Below are 19,147 nucleotides of genomic sequence, written 5' to 3' on the forward strand. Positions count from 1 at the left end.
GGTTGGGTAGAGGCAGTCAGTGGTAATGTAGCTTTTCCTGCAAATCCTTTCTCTTATTCCTTGCTGTTATCGATATTGTTTCTGTTGCTGTTTGTTCTTTGTCTTGTTGCTATTCCCGATAAATTGTTCTTATCCCAGCCCAGGATCTTTGCCTTTTGTTCTTTCCATGGGAGGCAGGAGGGCAGTGAGGGCAGCGCGGTTTTAGCAGGAGCAGGACATTGGGGACCCGAAGTCCTAAACCTCAGCCGGTGGAAACCAAGCCCTGGTGCCCATGCCAGCAGCCTTGGGAGCAGGTCCCTGGCTGGGGCTGTGGGAACCTCTTCCCTCTGGTGCCCAGGGACAGGACTGGAGGGAACGGCTGCAGCTGAGTCGGGGCAGGCTCAGCTTGGATCTCAGGAAAAGGTTTTTGCCCAGAGGCTGCTGGGGCACTGCCCAGGCTCCCCAGGGAAGGCTCCCAGCTCCAGGGCTCTCTGAGCTCCAGCAGCATTTGGACAGCACTGCCAGGCCCAGGCTGGCATTGTTGGGGTGTCCTGTGCAGGGCCAGCAGTTGGACTCCAGGATCCTGATGGGTCCCTCCCAGCTCAGCCAATTCTGTGGATCTGGGGGAACAGGGGCCTGGTGATGGATGCCATAGAAACTGACCATAGCAACAGGGGCTGGGGGTGGTTGCCTACTAAGGATCAGATTTGACACAGGCCCTCAGAGGGGTTCCATGGGGACTTTCCAAGAGTCTCCAGGCTGTTCAAGAGCTGGAATGTCACAGGCAGAGACAGGGGCTCCCAGGGGTTTCTGGGGATGGTAAAGAGCCCTGTGCTTAGAGACAGTCACAGCCATTCCATGGTGACATCCCAGGGCACCTTGGGCTGCAAAGGCACCGATTTGTCACAGGCACTCACGGGGGCTCCACGGTGACATCCCAGGAGTCCCCAGGCTGCCAATGAGCCGGGATGTCCCAGACACTCACAGGGTTTCCTGTCATGGGCACAGCAGGAGCTTCAGGCAAAGTTTATTGGAGAAGCTCCTGTTAGGTCACGAGTTGCAGAAAGGATCCCAAATAGCCCCCAGAGATCCCCAAATGTCACTGTGGAGTCAGAGATGACACAGATTCAGGTCGGAAGGCTGAGAGCTAAAAGCCCCCGGTTTATTCAATCCTCTTCTTTTATACCTTGGTTTGCTACAAGTGGACCTCATTGGTCATTTAATCAACACATTTCACATGATTGGCTAATGAAGAAAACACCTTCCATTAAACAACTTTTTGGAAAAAAACCAATTTATTCCAAACACCACCTGTGGATAGTTTCCAATTCTTTCTCTCCAGCTCCCTAAAAGTTTCCAGACCAATTCATGGGAAAGCTTATCTTACTTTCTCTGTCTCTGACCACACTGTCATATCCACATCCAAATACTCCCAAGAACCTCCAGGCTTTCTAAACTTCTTCCATGAGAGGAACTGTGGAGCAGCTGGTTCCAATTGCACCCCAGAATTTTCAAGCATTCCTGTGTAAAGAATTATAAAGGTGGAATTAACCTTTATACAATTTGGTCCACAGGATTAAAGATGGGATACCATATATAAATATTTATATAAAATCTATTATGGTAATGATTAGACAAAATTTTCTTAATGAGAAATATTTACACCAAGATATAAGAGCTGTAACATATTATATAAAGCTCTAGGAAGTGATTTCAAAGCAACTGTGCTAAAGCAAAACCAGTTTTTAAGCAGAGATTTGTGTCACTCCCCCAGACCAATGACCGTGGGCAAATCCCTTTGGCTCAGCCTGGAACAGTGACCTTGAGGGGCGTCCCCACTGCAGGGAGGAATCTCAACAACTCCCAAGAAGGGAAATGTCAGGAGACGCTGCTGTTAAAATTTGGGACAGGGCTTTTCTAGTCAGAAGTGCTTCCCTGACAGTCAGATGTGCCCAGGCTGGGCCAGCTCAGCAGCTCTGCAGAAGCTCTCAGTGCTGTCCCTTGGTTCTTGCTTTCTCTGTGAAATATTCCATCCCTGCCACAGTTTCCTCTCCCTCTCAGGATGTCAGATTTGGGATGGAGAAATCTGGTTTCACCCGAAAAGCAGCGTAACCCCCTCATTCATTTCCCACTGGGGCTTTGCAAACAGGGCCTTGCTGGAGTTGTTGGAGCCCATTGCAGGCAGAGCCTCCTGCTCCAGCAGGAACTGGCTTTCCTGTGCCATCAGCAGGGCAGGTCCTGCTGCAGGAAAAACCCCAGGCCAGCCCCAGCACAGGGAAGGGCTCGGGCACAAGGGCAGAGTGCCGTGCTGGGAGCTGTGCCAGGCAGAGCCTGAGGCACCAAAGGCACCTTGGCAGCAGCAGCTGCTTGCAGGGCATGGCCAGAAGCCTCCCTTGGTAGCCCGGCCTGGTGGCCAGCACTGCAGAGCTGCTGCCTCAGGGCTCATTTCTGCCTGGGCTCTGAAAAGCCACTTCTGCTCCAGGAGCCTGCCTGGGAAGCCATTGGCCCCAGCACCTTGGGGACAAGATATGAATGACAAAACTCTTCATGCCAGCAGAGACAAGGCAGGGGCAGAGGAAAGGGGAGAGCCAGGCCCAGGGGATAGGGCTGCCATGGTGATGGCTGTGAGGTCACTGCCCCTGAAGCAGCCTGGCTGCCCTCAGCAGACATTCTGGCCAGAAGCGTTGTGATGGCACCCAGCACATCAGAGAACCCACACAACAGGAATTCTGTCCTTGGGGATGAATGGGTTTCACTGGGTCAGGCTGCACAAAGGTCCTGCTCTTGGATAATTCCTGAGATGGGGAATCCAAATGTGGAAGAACACAGTTGCAGTTTCATGCACTCTCCTCGTTGTAAAATATTTCCTCCTTCTAACAAATGTAAATCCACCCTCATTCAGTTCAGAGATATTGAGCCTTGTTCTGTCACTGCAAAATTTGGGAGAAAATAATTTTGACCACTGTTTTCATTTTCACAGACCTTGGAGAGGACCCAAAAACCTCTCAAGATGAGGTTTGGAGGCCTCATCCCATAACCAGCAGTGAGAGTCGGCAGACTCTGGGCTCAGTGGTGTGGAGACTGAGGACAGAATACGAGTAGCCGGGGAGGGATTAAAGGGTGGTTTCACACATCTCTGAGTTTTTCTTTATTGTATGAAACAGACAGAGAAAGAGATAATGGCACCAAGGGCAGCTTGGGAAGCCCAGACTGGACACCAGGAGAAAGGAATTTTCCTCCCGGGCAGGGCTGTGGTGCAATACATCCCCCAGAAGGAGCCTGGAGCAGCCCAAGGCTTTGTGTGGGCAGGCAGAGGCAGGCAGGTGGCAGAGCTATCAGCAAAGGAAGAGGCCAGCCAGGTGGGGCAGCCGGGGGATGATGACAGCCTGCAGGGACAGAGGCACAGGGCAGGGACACCGTAGGACAGCCTGGGCTGCACAGGGCACAGGGATGGGCAGCAGCTGCAAGGCCCTGACAGAGCCAACTTGGGCAGCGCTTTGGCCATGGCTGCTGGCCCTGGGCCTGAGCCAGGAGCAGGAGACAAGTGACCCTTGCAGGCCTGGGGCCTCATTGCCTCCTTGTCCCTGCTCAGCAGCCTGGCAGGGGCCGCCCCATGGTGCTGCCCTTGGCATTGCACATCCCCACATGCCAGAGCCCATCCCGGGAAGAGCCCTGAGCAAGGAGGGAGGGACAGGATCTGCCTTGCCAGGGCCTGGGGCTCAGGCCTTGGCCCTTTGCATTCCTGAAACACATCCAGGTTTACTCAGCACCACAGAAACCTTTCCCTTCCTTGTCTGAATCTGTCATCACTGCCTCCATTGTTCGGCTCTACCTGGAACCTGGGGACACTTTCACATGAGTTATGTCCCTCAGTGGACCCCATTTAAACTACAAGAAATGTCTATGTTTCAGCTTAACTTGGAGTTCTTGAGAAGCTTTTTGAGCACACTCCAAGGGACTGAGTTTAATGCAAAGAGCACCAAAGCCCCAGAGGGTCATTATAGTCCTGCTGCTATGTCTGTGCTGCTGAGCTGGGCCAGGCTTCTGGCCCAGAGGCAGCTCCTGGCAAGGGCAGCACTGCAGAGAGACAGCTCTGGCCAGGAGCAGCTCCTGTGCACAGCCCAGCAGGGCTGGGGCACTGCCAGGGCAGCTCAGGGACACCAGCAGGGCACAGCCAGAGCTGACAGGGGCTCAGCACTGGCAGGGGCTGGGGGATGTCCCAGAGGGGGCTGTGTCACAGCGGCACCTCTGTGGCTGTGTCCTAGAGGCACAGAGCAGCTGTGATGTCAGCAAGGGGCTGTGTGACAGCACAGAGTGGGCTGTGTGAGGTCACAGGTTGGGTTATGACATCACAGAGTTTGTTGTGTGAGGTCACTGAGCAGCTGCAGCATCATAGAGGAGACTGTGTGACAACACAAAGCAGGCTGTGACATCATGGCATGGCTGTATGACATCATAGAGGAGACTGAGGTCAAAGTGTGTGCTGTGACATTAGAGAGTGGCAGCATGACATCACAGAGAGGGTTTTGTGACATCACTGAGGGTGTTGTGACATCACAGAGCTGTCTGTGACATCATGGAGTAGGGTATGAGGCGATAGAGCAGATCCGGACGTAACAGCTGGTGGCTCTGTGACATCAGCGAGTGGGTTGTGACATCACTAGGTGGCTGTGTAACATCATAGAGAAGACTGTGACGTCACAGAACAGACTGTGACATCCCAAAGCAACTTTCTGACATCACAGAGTCTTCTGGGACATCACAATGCAGCTGCATGACATTCCAGGGTGACATCCCAGAATTGGCTCTGTGACAAAACAAGGGTGCTGTATGACATCCCAGAGTGGGCTGTGACATCACAGGTGGCTGTGTTACATCATAGGGTGCTCTGTGACATCACAGGTGGCTGTGTGACATCCAAGGGGCTGTGTGACATCACAGGGTGGCTACTTGTCCCTGCCCAGCAGCCTGGCAGGAGCTGCCCCATGGTCCTGCCCTTGGCATTGCACATCCCCACATCCCAGTGCCCATCCCGGGAAGAGCCCTGAGCAATGAGGGAGAGACAGGATGTGCCTGGCCAGGGGCTGGGGCTCAGGCCTTGGGCCTTTGCATTCCTGAAACACATCCAGGTTTATTCAGCACCAGAGACACCTTTGCCTTGTTTGTCCCCAGCTGTCATCACTGCCTCCAGTGTTCTGCTCTGACTGGAACCTGGGGACACTTTCTCAGTCGTGTCCCTCAGTGGGACCCATTAAAACTTCAAGAAACTTTGGAGTTTAAATTTAACTTTGTGTTCTGGAGAAGTCTTTGGAAGGCTCTCTCAGGGACTGAGTCTGATGTAAACAACACCCAAGTCCCAAGAGGGTCGTTAAAGTCCTTGTGCTGCGTCTGTGCTGGTAAGCTTTAAAAAAACAGCTCTTTCCAGGACCAGCTCCTCTCCCAGCCCAGCAGGGCTGAGGGCTCTGCCTGCAGGCACTGAGGGGACAGGAGGCAAGCAGAGACAGGCTGAGGAAGTCATTGAGCTGAAACTTCACTGGGGGAAAGATCTTCACAGCCCTCCACATGGTGAGTCAGTGGATGCAGGGCAATGTCCCCTGTGCTCCTGGAGGGATCTCCTGAAGCCAGCACACCCCACAGCCTGGGGGATGTGCCAGGAGGACTCTCCCAATTTCTCTGTGGCAGGGGAGCAGGAGGAGGAGGATGTGCTGCAGAGCAGAGCTGCCCTGGGCACCCTCAGAGGGACAGGGCAGGACGGCTCCTGCTGCCAGGGATGGCTGCAGGGGCTGAAGCTGGGGCTGCAGCCAGGGCTGCCAGGGCTGTCCTGCAGAGCAGGTCCTGCAGACCTCAGGGCTCTTGGCCAGCCCAGGGGATGTGCCACCTGCCAGGGGCAGCTCTCAGCCTGCCTGGCAGCTCCCCATGGACACTGCAGGGGAGCTGTGGGGGCAAGGAGTGACTCCTGCCAGGGCAGGTCCCGCTGCAGTGGAGAGGGTGCTGTGTGGGCCAGGGCTGCTCAGAGCTCCAGCTCACGCCCAGCTCATTCCTGAGGGGACTTTTCATGAGCTCATTCAGGGCAGGGCTTTCCTGCTTGGGTCTCTGCTTTCCTGAATCTGTGCTCCCACTTTTCGCTGGCTCAGCTTGGTGGCAATGGAAACTCAGCTGTGCAGGGCAGAACAGGGGCTGAGGCTCTTAAACCATTACCCTGAGTTTTTCTGGGAACCTCAGCAAGTGCCCCCCCCCCTCCCCAGCCTCCAGGCCCATCCAGCATCACCTTTCCATGATGCCCAGGCTGGGGGAGCTGTTCTTTAATCCCTGCAGCCCTGAGCAGCTGCAGGGCAGAGCTGGCCCAGGGGCTGGGCTGGGCTCTGGCGGCTCTGGCAGGGAAGGAGCCCGGGGCCACAGGAGCAGCTCGGGCTGGCACAGCTCCAGCAGCAGAGCCGTGGGCAGGGAGGGATGGAGGCAGTGATGAGGGAAGCCCTGCTGCAGGGCAGATGTGTCACTGCCAGCCCTGCCCTGCAGGGCAGACACTGCCCTGAGCAGCACAGCCCTCGTGTCCCCTCCCAGCCAGCACAGCCCTCAGCCCGGGGCTCGGGGCCCTCAGTCCCTCCTGTGCTGGCAGAGCAGCCCCAGGGATAAAGGGCATCTCTCCTGCCATGTGCCCATTCCTGCTGACAGGGCCTGAGGGCCACTGCCCTGCCCTGGTGCTGCCCGGCAGGGGCTGTGCAGGGCTGGGCAGGGAAAGGCTTTTCCTCAGGCCCAGCTCTCTCTCTCCTTGCCTTGCCCAGGTGCTCCTGGCATTGCTGAGGGGCTCTCTGGGATGGCACTTCCAGCTGCAGGGTCAGCCCTTGGGCTCCTCCTGTGCAGGCTGAGCTCAGCACTGGGGTGTCCCAGCTCCCTGTGCCCGGGGAGCTCTGGGCAGGGCAGGCTGGCAATGAGCCAACTCTCCTCAGGCAGTGCCAGGGACAGGACCCTTAGTGTGTCCTTGGGATGCCATCCAAGCTGTGAGCTGCCTCCAGGGGACACTGAGGGACAGGAGTGTCCTTGGCCAGAGTGGGGCTGAGACTCTGAGAAAGGCTGAGCCAGTTTGCTCTGCTGTGGGTCCCTCTGCTCTCAGCTGTGTCAGGCTGATTGTAAGGGGAACACAGGGACTGCCCTGGATCTCAAAAGGGCAGCTGGGGACATGTGGGGTGGCAGAGCAGCTCCCCTCACCCTTCGCTGAGTTACAGCCACTGTTTGTGCATTGCTCAGTTCTCTCTGATCTCCCTGGGCACAGCAGGAAACCCTCTCAAACTGCCTTTGGCTGTCACCATTCCTTAGCCCTAGGACAGGAGATTCTGCTGAGCTCCTCTGCTTCAGGAGCAGTTTGGGCTGAAGAAGTACAAGCCCAGGAATGGCCCCTGTCCCTGTTCCCATAATCCCACTGTTGCAGAGCAGAGCTGACCCCTTGGTGTCCATGGGCAGAGCCCCCACTCATCATAGCAACGGGGCCAGATCCCAGCAGAGCTCCAGGCACGGGGCTTAAGGAAAAGCTCTGAGAAAAGGAAAATCAGGTGGCACAGAGCAGCAGGGGCAGGGATGGAAGAAATGGCTTGGACAATGACCAGCAAAATCTCCCTTGACTTGTCACTGTCTCCTCCTTGAACAGGACAGCATGGCCAGAGTGAAGAAATGTCCAACAGCAGCTCCATCAGCCACTTCCTCCTGCTGGCATTGGCAGACACGCGGCAGCTTCAGCTCCTGCACTTCTGCCTCTTGCTGGGCATCTCCCTGGCTGCCCTCCTGGGCAACGGCCTCATCATCAGCGCCGTAGCCTGCGGCCACCACCTGCACACGCCCATGTTCTTCTTCCTGCTCAACCTGGCCCTCACTGACCTGGGCCTCATCTATACGATTGTCCCCAAAGCCATGCACAATTCCCTCTGGCACACCAGCAACATCTCCTACTCAGGGTGTGCTGCACAGGTATTTTTCTTTGCCTTTTTCATTGCATCAGAATTTGCATTTCTCACCATCATGTGCTACGACCGCTACGTGTCCATCTGCAAACCCCTGCACTACGGGACCCTCCTGGGCAGCAGAGCTTGTGCCCACATGGCAGCAGCTGCATGGGCCTGTGGCTTTCTCAATGCTCTGCTGCACACGGCCAATACATTTTCCCTGCCCCTTTGCCATGGCAATGCCCTGGGCCAGTTCTTCTGTGAAGTCCCACACATCCTCAAACTCTCCTGCGCACACTCCAGCTACAGGGAAGTTGGGCTTCTTGTGGTCACTTTCTGTTTAGGCTTTGGTTGTTTTGTGTTCATTGTTTTCTCCTATGTGCAGATCTTCAGGGCTGTGCTGAGGATCCCCTCTGAGCAGGGCCGGCACAAAGCCTTTTCCACCTGCCTCCCTCACCTGGCCGTGCTCTCCCTGTTCCTCAGCACTGACACGTTTGTCTACCTGAAGCCCTCTTCCATCTCCTCCCCATCCCTGGATCTGGCCCTGTCAGTTCTGTACTCGGTGGTGCCTCCAGCCCTGAACCCCCTCATCTACAGCCTGAGGAACCAGGAGCTCAAGGAATCTCTCAGGAAAGCCATGTCTGGGTGCTCGTCAGCCTTTTCATTGTCCCATAACAGCCCTCACAGCTTTGCACTGGGAGCCACACAACAGCTGGAAACACACCCCTGGTTTGGCTCCTGCTGTCTCTCAGCATTCTCCCTCCATCAAGGGGCTGCGAGTGGGTCAGACCCTGGGAAGGGACAGCAGGCCAGAGTCCCAAATTAACCAAAGGGATATTCCAGACTGTATGGGACTAGTTCTGGTATAAATGCTAAGGAAGGAGGAAGAATAGGGGGCATTTCCTATGTACAGTGTTTGCCTTTCTGATCAACCACTCTGCCTGCTCAAGTTCTGCTTCCTGGGAAGTGGCTGAACATCACTCGCTGGTGGGAAGTAGAGAATAAAATTATTGGGATTTTTTTTCTGGTTGCTGCTGCATGTAAAAACTTCTTATTTTGCTATAGAAAACTACCTTATCTCAATCTATGATTTGTCTCCATTATTATTTTCTCTCCCCTGTCCAGCCATGGAGGGGAGTGCTAGAGCAGCTTGGTAGGCACATGGACTCCAGCAGAGGTAACCCACCAGAAGAAGCCAGAGAAGGCCTGCTTTCCTCTGTCAGCAACTCACAGTGCATGTCAGAAGAGGCCAAGTCTACCCTTAAGTAGATTTTAATGTTTTTCTGCTTCTGATTCTGTTACATTAAAAGAAATGCTAATATTCACCCTATTTATCTTAATTATCCCTCCTTCATGTGTGACCCAGAGACATTGTGTAATCAGGGCATCTCACATTCTATTTAGGTGAAATAAATGAATCTGCAACCACTTTTAAAAACTTTGTGTACTATCCTTATCAGAGCAGCAATGAACAGAAATGGGCACAGCTTTGTGGCTGCCCCAGCTTTGGGATGGGCCCTGAGCCTGGAGCAGGAACAGCTCTTGAGGGCCCCAAGGCCGGGGCTCTTGTGCTGCCCTGGACACATGGGATGGCAGCAGGGGCTGCAGAGCTTTCAGCACCTGAGCCAGAGGGGAGCAGGGCAGTCAGGGAGCCTCCTTTGGCCTTGGCCCAGCACCTTCCCCCATGGCTGGGGCTGAGTCCTGTGTGAGCTGCAGCTGCTGCTGTGCCCTTGGCAGGGGCTGAGGCCGTGGGGCCAGTGGCCAGAGCAGCCTGGGCTGAGCAGAGCTGTGGGGCCAGAGCCAGCTGGGCTGGGGAGAGGCCCTTGGTGCTGCCCAGAGCTCAGGGCAGCTGGCAGAGCTTGCAGGGAGCTGCGCTGGGCTCAGAGAGCCTGCCCCAGAAACCATCCGTGTCCATCTCAGCCTGGCTGGGCGGGCAGGGGCAGGACTCAGCCCAGGCCGTGTGGGGCACGGCCAGCGCCTGTGCAAGGCATTGAAAACAGGCAAGTGCCCCAGAGAGGAGGCTGCTCTGTGCCCTTGGGGGCATGGACAGAGCAGGGAGGGGGCCCAGGACATTTGTCAGTGCCAGCCTCTGTGCCCAGCCCTTGGCAGCCCTGGCTGCTGAGCCCAGCTTTGGCCTGGGCTGAGTTTGGCTGTGGCCCAGCTCCATCCTCCTGCAGGGCTCAGGGCCTGTTCCCGGCCATGGCCCGCCCTGGCCGGCCTCTCTGCTGGCCCAGAGGCCGGCAGAGCCCGGGCCAGGGCTGTCTGTGCAGGCCCACAGGTGCCAGGGGCTGTGCAGGAGCTGGCAGAGGCTGCCCAGCAGGGAGGCCATGGGGCACAGAGCCCCAAGGCTGCTGTGGGCATCACGGCACAGGGGCCGTTCCCAGCCGCAATGCTCCTGGCCTGGGCTGGGCCTGCACAGGGGCTGGGCCACCATGGCTGGGCCAGCACAGGGCCACCAAGGGGCCACGCACCCACTGCCGGGGCTGACAGCAAGGCCAGGCACACACAAGCAATTGCTGAGCATGGCCTGCGCTGGCCAGGGCTGACTGTGCCACAGGCAGAGCTCAGCTGCCCTTGGGGGCTGCAGGAACAGTCAGGAGCCCAAAGAGCCTCCATGGCTGTGCTGCAGACCCAGGCTGGAGCAGGGAAATGCAGGGCTGCTGCGGGATGGGGAGGGCATTGAATTCCAGCACACACCTCAGCTCTCTGATGATCCCGGCACCATGCTGGGCCCTGTTTCAGACTGGAGCAGAGCAGATGTTGATGGCACAGGAGCCCTGTGGGGCTGTCAGGGACAATCTGCAGCTTGCAAGGTGCTCTGCTCTCCCTCAGGTGCTCTTGGAGGGATGCAATCCCAGCTGGACACCTCAGGGCACAAGTTGCACTGCCTGTTTATGGGCACACAGCTGATGTCTGCCTGGAAAGGGGCACGGGTTTTAATATTTGTACATTTCATAATATACAAGGAAATCTTTATTATCTGGGTCATTTGAGTACTTTTAAGAAATGGCCAAGTTTTCCCACCAGGAGCAGAAATTTCCTGATTCTACTAGATTCTTCTACTTATGGCAAGTGGAGAAATATGGATCTTCCCCTCTATCTTTGCCATGAACATCATTCACTCTAATATTTCATGACCCCCTCCTTTACGTGTTTCCAGCTCTCCTTTTGAAATGGCCATGTCTAAGGACATCTCTTCATTTAGAGCAGCTGGATCCTTGTCCTTCACATTGCTCCCAGAAGTCTTCCTCCAGATGCTCTCTGCTGATTCCAATGTATCATCCTTGATTGGCTTCATGATTTGAGCATCAGGGAATTGCCCAATCTTTCAGAAGTTTAAATACCTCCTTAGTCAGCATCTTAGTTGTAGTTTTATCTTTTCTATCACCTCTTTTTATGTCTTTGTCTAAAATCCTTCCTGTATGGCAATCCCTTGTGGATGGTGGACATGTCAGATGTTGCTGGGATGTCACAAGAAACTGAATGAAGGCTTTTGATGTTTATTAAATTTTATCATGTTCACATTTTTTGTTTTCCATGAAGAGAAACCTTCCTGTGCCTCTAGTCTCACCAGTTCCTGGTCCCTCAAAGGACACAAACCTGATGTGCTGGGGAAATGTGGCAGAAATGCTGCTCTCGGAGGGGTTTGAGTGCCTTGGATAGCTGAGTCAGTCAGGCCTGTAAGAAAGGTTAAGTCACAAGGTCTAAGTGACATTAAATGCTGCTAAGAGTTGTTCTTTTGCTAAGTTGTTATGTTTAATATGTTATAAGCTAAGCTGAACATCATTAAGTGTTATTCCTCTATTAAATTGAAAAATCATAGGTTATAATTTAGGTTAAATACTGTTAAGCTCTGTTCTTTTGCTAAATTGTGAAGCTGAAGTTATCACTTAAGGTTGAGGTACAACTTAAGTCCTGTTACGTTTGAGCTCTGTTACGCTTTTAGGCCGTATTCCTTTTACCATTGCCCTCACTGTCCTTGTGTCACACACAGAGTCAGGGACAGTTCTCAGTTCATCTCTGGTTCGATTGCCTGGATTTTGTTTGGTTTTTTTGTTGCTTTGTTTCTTTGGTGTGCCTGAAGTGTCCAGTCAACAATGTGTCTTGCCAAGGAAGTTTGTGGTGCTGTCCCTTAATATTAAATCTGGTTGTTGCTGCTCCCTTGCTGGGGATATTTTCAGCGCTCTCAAACCCTCATTCAGAACAGGGTGAAGGAGCCCTGGCCCAGGCTCTAGCCCTGGGGGACACAGGGATGCTGCCGGGGGGTCCCTGTCCCCCTGTCCCACCCCCCAAGGCCCCGGCCCCCCGTCCCCGTGTCAGGCTCTGGGGTCGATCTCGTGGAACATCCTCTGGGGGAGGCTGCAGCACCGGGAGCGGGGGGACCCGGGGGGACAGGGGACCCCGCTGTGCACGAGCAGCGTTGGACTGCTCTGGGGGAACTGTGAGGGGAGCTGGGGCAGAGTGACCTCCCCAGTGACATCACACAGCCCCTGTGATGTCAGAGCCCCCTATGAAGTCACACAGTCAGCCTGTGATGTCACACAGCATCATGTGATGTCACAGAGCCCCCTATGATGTCACACAGCACCCTTTTGGTGTCACAGAGCCAACTCTGGGATGTCACCCTGGAATGTCATGCAGCTGCACTGAGATGTCACAGAAGAGTCTGCGATGTCACAATGTCACCATGTGATGTCACAGCCTGCTCTATGATGTTACACAGTCACCTAGAATGTCACAACCCACTCTCTGATGCCACAGAGCCACCCTCTATGATGGCAGGATCTGCTCTATGGCCTCATACTCTACTCCATGATATCACAGACAGCTATGTGATTTCACAACTCCCTCAGTGATGTCACAAAACCCTCTCTGTGATGTCATACTGCCACTCTTAAATGCTACAGCACACACTTTGACCTCACAGCCTGCCCTATGATGTCATAGAACCATGCCATGAAGTCACAGCCTGCTCTGCGATGTCACAGAATCCCCTCTATGACCTCACACAACAAACTCTGTGATGTCACAGCCCAGTCTGTGACCTCACCCAGCCCACTCTGTGCTGTCACACAGCCCCTTGCTGACATCACAGCTGCTCTGTGCCTCTAGGACACAGCCACAGAGGTGCCGCTGTGACACAGCCCCCTCTGGGACATCCCCCAGCCCCTGCCAGTGCTGAGCCCCTGTCAGCTCTGGCTGTGCCCTGCTGGTGTCCCTGAGCTGCCCTGGCAGTGCCCCAGCCCTGCTGGGCTGTGCACAGGAGCTGCTCCTGGCCAGAGCTGTCTCTCTGCAGCGCTGCCCTTGCCAGGAGCTGCCTCTGGGCCAGGAGCCCGGCCCAGCTCAGCAGCACAGACACATCACAAGGACTTTAATCACCCTCTGGGGCTTTGGTGCTCTTTGCATCAGACTCAGTCCCTCAGAGTATCCTCAAAGAACTTCTCAAGAACTCCAAATCACATTCAAACTTCAAACTTTCTTTAACTTCTAATGGGTCCCAAGGAGGGACACAACTCATGTGAATGTGTTCCCAGGTTCCAGGTAGAGCAGAACACTGGAGGCAGTGATCACAGGTGGAAACAAGCAAGGGAAAGGTGTCTCTGGTGCTGAGCAAACCTGGATGTGTTTCAGGAATGCAAAGGGCCAAGGCCTGAGTCCCAGCCCCTGGCCAGGCAGATCCTGTCCCTCCCTCCTTGCTCAGGGCTCTTCCCGGGATGGGCACTGGCATGTGGGGATGTGCAATGCCAAGGGCAGGACCATGGGGCGGCCCCTGCCAGGCTGCTGAGCAGGGACAAGGAGGCAGTGAGGCTCCAGGCCTGCAAGGGTCACTTATCTCCTGCTCCTGGCTCAGGTCCAGGGCCAGCAGCCATGGCCCAAAGTGCTGCCCAAGTTGGCTCTGTCAGGGCCTTGCAGCTGCTGCCCATCCCTGTGCCCTGTGCAGCCCAGGCTGTCCTACGGTGTCCCTGCCCTGCGCCTCAGTCCCTGCAGGCTGTCGTCATCCCCCGGCTGCCCCACCTGGCTGGCCCCTTCCTTTGCTGGCAGCTCTGCCTCCTGCCTGCCTCTGCCTGCCCACACAAAGCCTTGGGCTGCTCCAGGCTCCTTCTGCACCACAGCCCTGCCCTGGGGGAGGAAATTCCTTTCTCCCGCTGTCCAGTCTGGGCCTCCCCAGCTGCCCTTGTGTTGTGTTCCACTGCAGTAAGCAGCAAAACGACTCCCCCAGGCCCCAGAGTCTCAGACCTCAGGCAGGCATCGAAGACCAACAGGGAAAGGAAGGCAACAGGATGGGTACTGGTTTAGAAAAGCACAGGATCCTTTATTGTGCCAAGGACCAAGACAAGAAATTAAGGGGGAGACGGGGTGGTGGCTTGTCATGGGTTTTATATGACAGGGTAGGGGTGGAGTTTAGGGTTGTGGACAAATAGCAGGAGGAGCAGGGGACTGCAAAGGAGTGGATAGAGGAGGACAACCAATGGAAAAATCGATGGCGGGGACTTTGCAGTAGAATTTGGACCAATGAGGTTACAGAAAAGGAAAAATGTTCTGTGGCCACTCCAAATTTGACCAGATGGGGTGGAGTGTCTTTTCCTGGGCTTGCAGGGGCATGCCCGACAGGGTGGAGGGGCGGAATCCTCTTTAAATCACACTCCTCACTTGATGCTGTCTGTCTGGCTAGAATCCCTACTTCCTGGGGCAGGGGAACTCCACACCCTTGGTGCCATTATTTCTTTCTCTTGGTGTTTTATACAATGAAGAAAAACTCCAGCCTCTCTGAAACCACCCTTTAATCCCTCTCAGGCTGCTCCTGTTCTGTCCTCAGTCTCCACACCACTGAGCCCAGAGCCACCACATTCTACCTGCTGGTTATGTGATGAGGCATCCAAACCCCATCTTGGGAGACTTTTGGTTACTTTCCAAGGTCTGTGAAAATGGAAAAATAGTGGTCAACATTATTTTGTCCCACATCTTGCAGTAACAGAACAGGAGTCAATATCACTCAACTGAATGAGGGTGGATTTACATTTGTTAAAAGGAGGAAATATTTTACAATGATGAGAGTGGCACAAAACTGCAACTGTTTTTCCGGAGAACTGCATTCCCCATCCCAGGAATTGTCAAAGAGCAGGAGCTTTGTGCAACCTGATCCAGTGAAACCCTCTCATCCCCAAGGACAGAATTGCTGTCATGGGGGTTCTCTACTGTGCTGGGTGCCCTCACAACGCTTCTGGCCAGAATGTCTGCTGAGGGCAGCCAGGCTGCTGCAGGGGCAGTGACCTCACAGCCATCACCATGGCAGCCCTATCCCCTGGGCCTGGCTCTCCCCTTTCCTCTGCCCCTGCCTTGTCTCTGCTGGCATGAAGGGTTTTGTCATTCATATCTTGTCCCCAAGGTGCTGGGGCCAATGGCTTCCCAGGCAGGCTCCTGGAGCAGAAGTGGCTTTTCAGAGCCCAGGCAGAAATGAGCCCTGAGGCAGCAGCTCTGCAGTGCTGGCCACCAGGCCGGGCTGCCAAGGGAGGCTTCTGGCCATGCCCTGCAAGCAGCTGCTGCTGCCAAGGTGCCTTTGGTGCCTCAGGCTCTGCCTGGCACAGCTCCCAGCACGGCACTCTGCCCTTGTGCCCGAGCCCTTCCCTGTGCTGGGGCTGGCCTGGGGCTTTTCCTGCAGCGGGACCTGCCCTGCTCCTGGCACAGGAAAGGCAGTTCCTGCTGGAGCAGGAGGCTCTGCCTGCAATGGGCTCCAACAACTCCAGCAAGGCCCTGTTGACATCAAAATTGCTTCCTAGATCACTATATGCTAATAATTGTTATAGCTCCTATACTGTGGAGTAAATAACTCTTTTTAAAAATTTAATCTGTGGTGTAAACAAACCATTCTGTCTAATCATGATCAGAATCAATCAGAGCTGTATTTATATCAATTTATCTAGTATTCCATCGATAATCCTGTGGGACAAATTGCATTAAGGTTCAATTCTTCCTGTCTAATCTTTTACAGCTTTGACAAAGTTTGGGGCTGGGATTGGATCCAGCCACTCCCACTCTCCTCTAATAAAATAAATTTTGGAAGTCTAGGGGTCCTGCAGGGGTTTGAGGATCCATGGTGTCTGTTGGGTGTCATTTCTCCATCTCATGACTCATCAGGAGTTTCTCCAAAAAAGAAATAAAGCTTTTGCCTGAAGCTCCCACTGTGCCCATGACTGGAGCCCCTGTGAGTGTCTGGGACATCCCAGCTCATTGGCAGCCTGGGGACTCCTGGGATGTCACCGTGGAGCCCCCGTGAGTGCCTATGACAGATCGGTGCCTTTGCAGCCCAAGGTGCCCTGGGATGTCACCATGGAATGGCTGTGACTGCCTCTGACCACAGGGCTCTTTACCATCCCCAGAAACCCCTGGGAGGCCTCCATGGAGGCCCTGTCTCTGCCTGTGACATTCCAGCTCTTGAACAGCCTGGAGACTCTTGGAAAGTGACAATGGAGCCCCTCTGAGAGCCTGTGACAAATCTCATCCTTAGTGGGCAACCACCACCAGGCCCCTGTTGCTATGGTCAGTTTCCATGGCATCCATCACCAGGCCCGTGTTCCCCCAGATCCACAGAATTGGCTGAGCTGGGAGGGACCCATCAGGATCCTGGAGTCCAACTGCTGGCCCTGCACAGGACACCCCAACAATGCCAGCCTGGGCCTGGCAGTGCTGTCCAAATGCTGCTGGAGCTCAGAGAGCTCTGGAGCTGGGAGCCTTCCCTGGGGAGCCTGGGCAGTGCCCCAGCAACCTCTGGGGAAAAACCTTTTCCTGAGATCCAACCTGAGCCTGCCCCGACTCAGCTGCAGCCGTTCCCTCCAGTCCTGTCCCTGGGCACCAGAGGGAAGAGGTTCCCACAGCCCCAGCCAGGGACCTGCTCCCAAGGCTGCTGGCATGGCCACCAGGGCTTGGTTTCCACCGGCTGAGGTTTAGGACTTCGGGTCCCCAATGTCCTGCTCCTGCTAAAACCGCGCTGCCCTCACTGCCCTCCTGCCTCCCATGGAAAGAACAAAAGGAAAAGATCCTGGGCTGGGATAAGAACAATTTGTCGGGAACAGCAACAAGACAAAGAACAAACAGCAACAGAAACAATATCGATAACAGCAAGGAATAAGAGAAAGGATTTGCAGGAAAAGCTACATTACCACTGACTGCCTCTACCCAACCATGTTTATACTCGCTCCCGGGAAGGATACCCTTCTCTTCAGGGAGACAGGGAGTCTCTTTCGTGCTCCTAGCACTGACTAGAGCTGGGAGTGAATGTAATGACAGGGCCATGGCCTGACCCTCATGTTAGGCCCACATCATGTCGTTGGCAAGGGTAGGAAAAGGTACAGGTGTCTTCCCAGCATGTATCACAGGGACCATTGATCACCAGGGCTCTTCCCAACGTGGGTCTTACAGTGGGGGATGAAGCTGCAACTGGGCATGAAGCTCTTCCTGCAACTACGGCATTTGCAGAGCTTCCCTTACTGGTGCCTCCGTTGGTGTTGGGTCAAGTGAGAGCTCTGGGTGAAGCTCTTCCCACACTGGGGACACTTGTAGGGCCTCTCCCCAGTGTGGATGCGCCGGTGGATGATGAGGGTCGAGTTGTGCTTGAAGCCCTTCCTGCAGTCGGGGCAGCGAAATGGCTTCTCCTTGGTGTGAGTCTGCTCATGCAGGAGGAGATTGGAGCTGGTGGGAAACTGACACGATCCGTCCTAAGGACGTGATTCGTGTAGGTTCTTTTTCACTGATCTCAGGGTGCAAAAAACTGACACGACAAGGGGATTTGCAGTAAAATCAAAATACATGTACTTTTATTAAATAGCCATAGAGAAGATGCGTTACAGAGAAGGGGAAAGAAGAAAGGGAAAATAATAAGGAAAAGAAAAAGAAGAGAGGGAGGGCAAGGAGGTATATAGCTACCAGACGTGCGGATGACAAAGTCCCTCGAAGTCCGGTCGATGAAGAGGCCTGTCGTCTTCACATCAGGGGAGATCTCAAAGGTATCAGTCAGGTCTAACCTTTTTTATAGTCCTTTTGAAATGGGGGAAGGGGACCCATTTCAAAATAGTCTACAAGGAGTCCATCAGTAGTCCATCAGGAGCAGGTGTCGTCAGCAGCAGATGTCGTAGGCAAGAACCATTGTCTTCTCAGTCCAGTGGTCGCTTGCAAAACTTGCTCCGGTCCCCACGCACACCTTCCCTCACCCTACGGTGGGGATTTCAGTCTTAGTTCTTTTGGGAAGAAGAGGGGAGCTTTTCCATGTAGGGGTCGCATGTCTCAGTCCTTGAGGGAGAACCTTCTCCCATCTCAGTCCATCTGTCACGGTGGTTGATGTACGGTGAATGAAGGGTCCTTTTGTGGTGACCCCCGGGAAGGTCATTCCAGAGAGAAAGTCCAGCCAAGTCAGAAGGGTGGAGAAATTCCAGCACTAGCGTTGCTAGGTGATGCAGGTGAAGGAGAGCACACTGCCCCTTCTCGGGTGCAGTGTTCCATGAGTTGAGCAAACACACCCGTAGGCAATAATCTTGCTTGATGGACCAGACAGACCTGGATTTTCAGAACAGGATCTTTCCCTTTCCCCGGTGGTCTTGGCTTTCATGACGATCGAGAGGCAAAAAATGAGGGAAGTTTTGGACAGACACTCACACGACCCCGTGACTCACGGTTGTCTTGAAAGGGTCTTCATCAGCAGGTCTCAAGTCTCCTTCACGCTGGTAGCATACCTCAGAATACAGGGACAGTATGACAGAGAGAGAGGAAAAGAGAAGGAAAGATAAGAAGAAATAAAAGAAGGGCGAAAAAGAGAAGCAATTAGCAAAACAAAATCAAAACAATTTTTTAGCAAATAATTAAATAATAATTGAAAATTATCAAAATAATATTATAGCTTGAATAATTGGAACAAACTCACAAATTATTATAATGACATTATAGCTTAAATAATTTGAAAAATCACAAATGGTAATAATCAAATCAAATAATCAAAATAAAATCACAAATGGCCAAAAGTAAAAGCAATAATTAAGTAATAAAATGAATATAAATTTAACAAAATCACAAGATGGAAGGTAAAAGGTTTTTCAAAACACATCTACTGATTCATAATCGCCTTTTGTCAGTTGTCTTGGGGACGTCCATAGTAAAAAGGACATCAGCCAAATTGTGTGCATTAATTATGGACGTCAGTCTTGTTAACCGTTTCATCATTCTCCAATTCATGACAAACAAGATTG

General features: G+C 53.8%; 1 protein-coding gene across 1 annotated transcript; it reads left to right on the forward strand.

The window, feature by feature from the left end:
- Positions 1–7,644: 7,644 nt before the first annotated feature.
- LOC135291582 (olfactory receptor 14J1-like) lies at positions 7,645–16,376 on the forward strand. The gene is made up of 2 exons (XM_064405863.1): positions 7,645–8,558; positions 16,292–16,376. The coding sequence occupies exons 1-2, from the start codon at positions 7,645–7,647 to the stop codon at positions 16,374–16,376; spliced, it is 999 nt and encodes a 332-aa protein (XP_064261933.1).
- Positions 16,377–19,147: the final 2,771 nt, after the last annotated feature.

Source organism: Passer domesticus (genome assembly GCF_036417665.1).
Source record: "Passer domesticus isolate bPasDom1 chromosome 8 unlocalized genomic scaffold, bPasDom1.hap1 SUPER_8_unloc_1, whole genome shotgun sequence".
NCBI classification, from domain to species: domain Eukaryota; kingdom Metazoa; phylum Chordata; class Aves; order Passeriformes; family Passeridae; genus Passer; species Passer domesticus.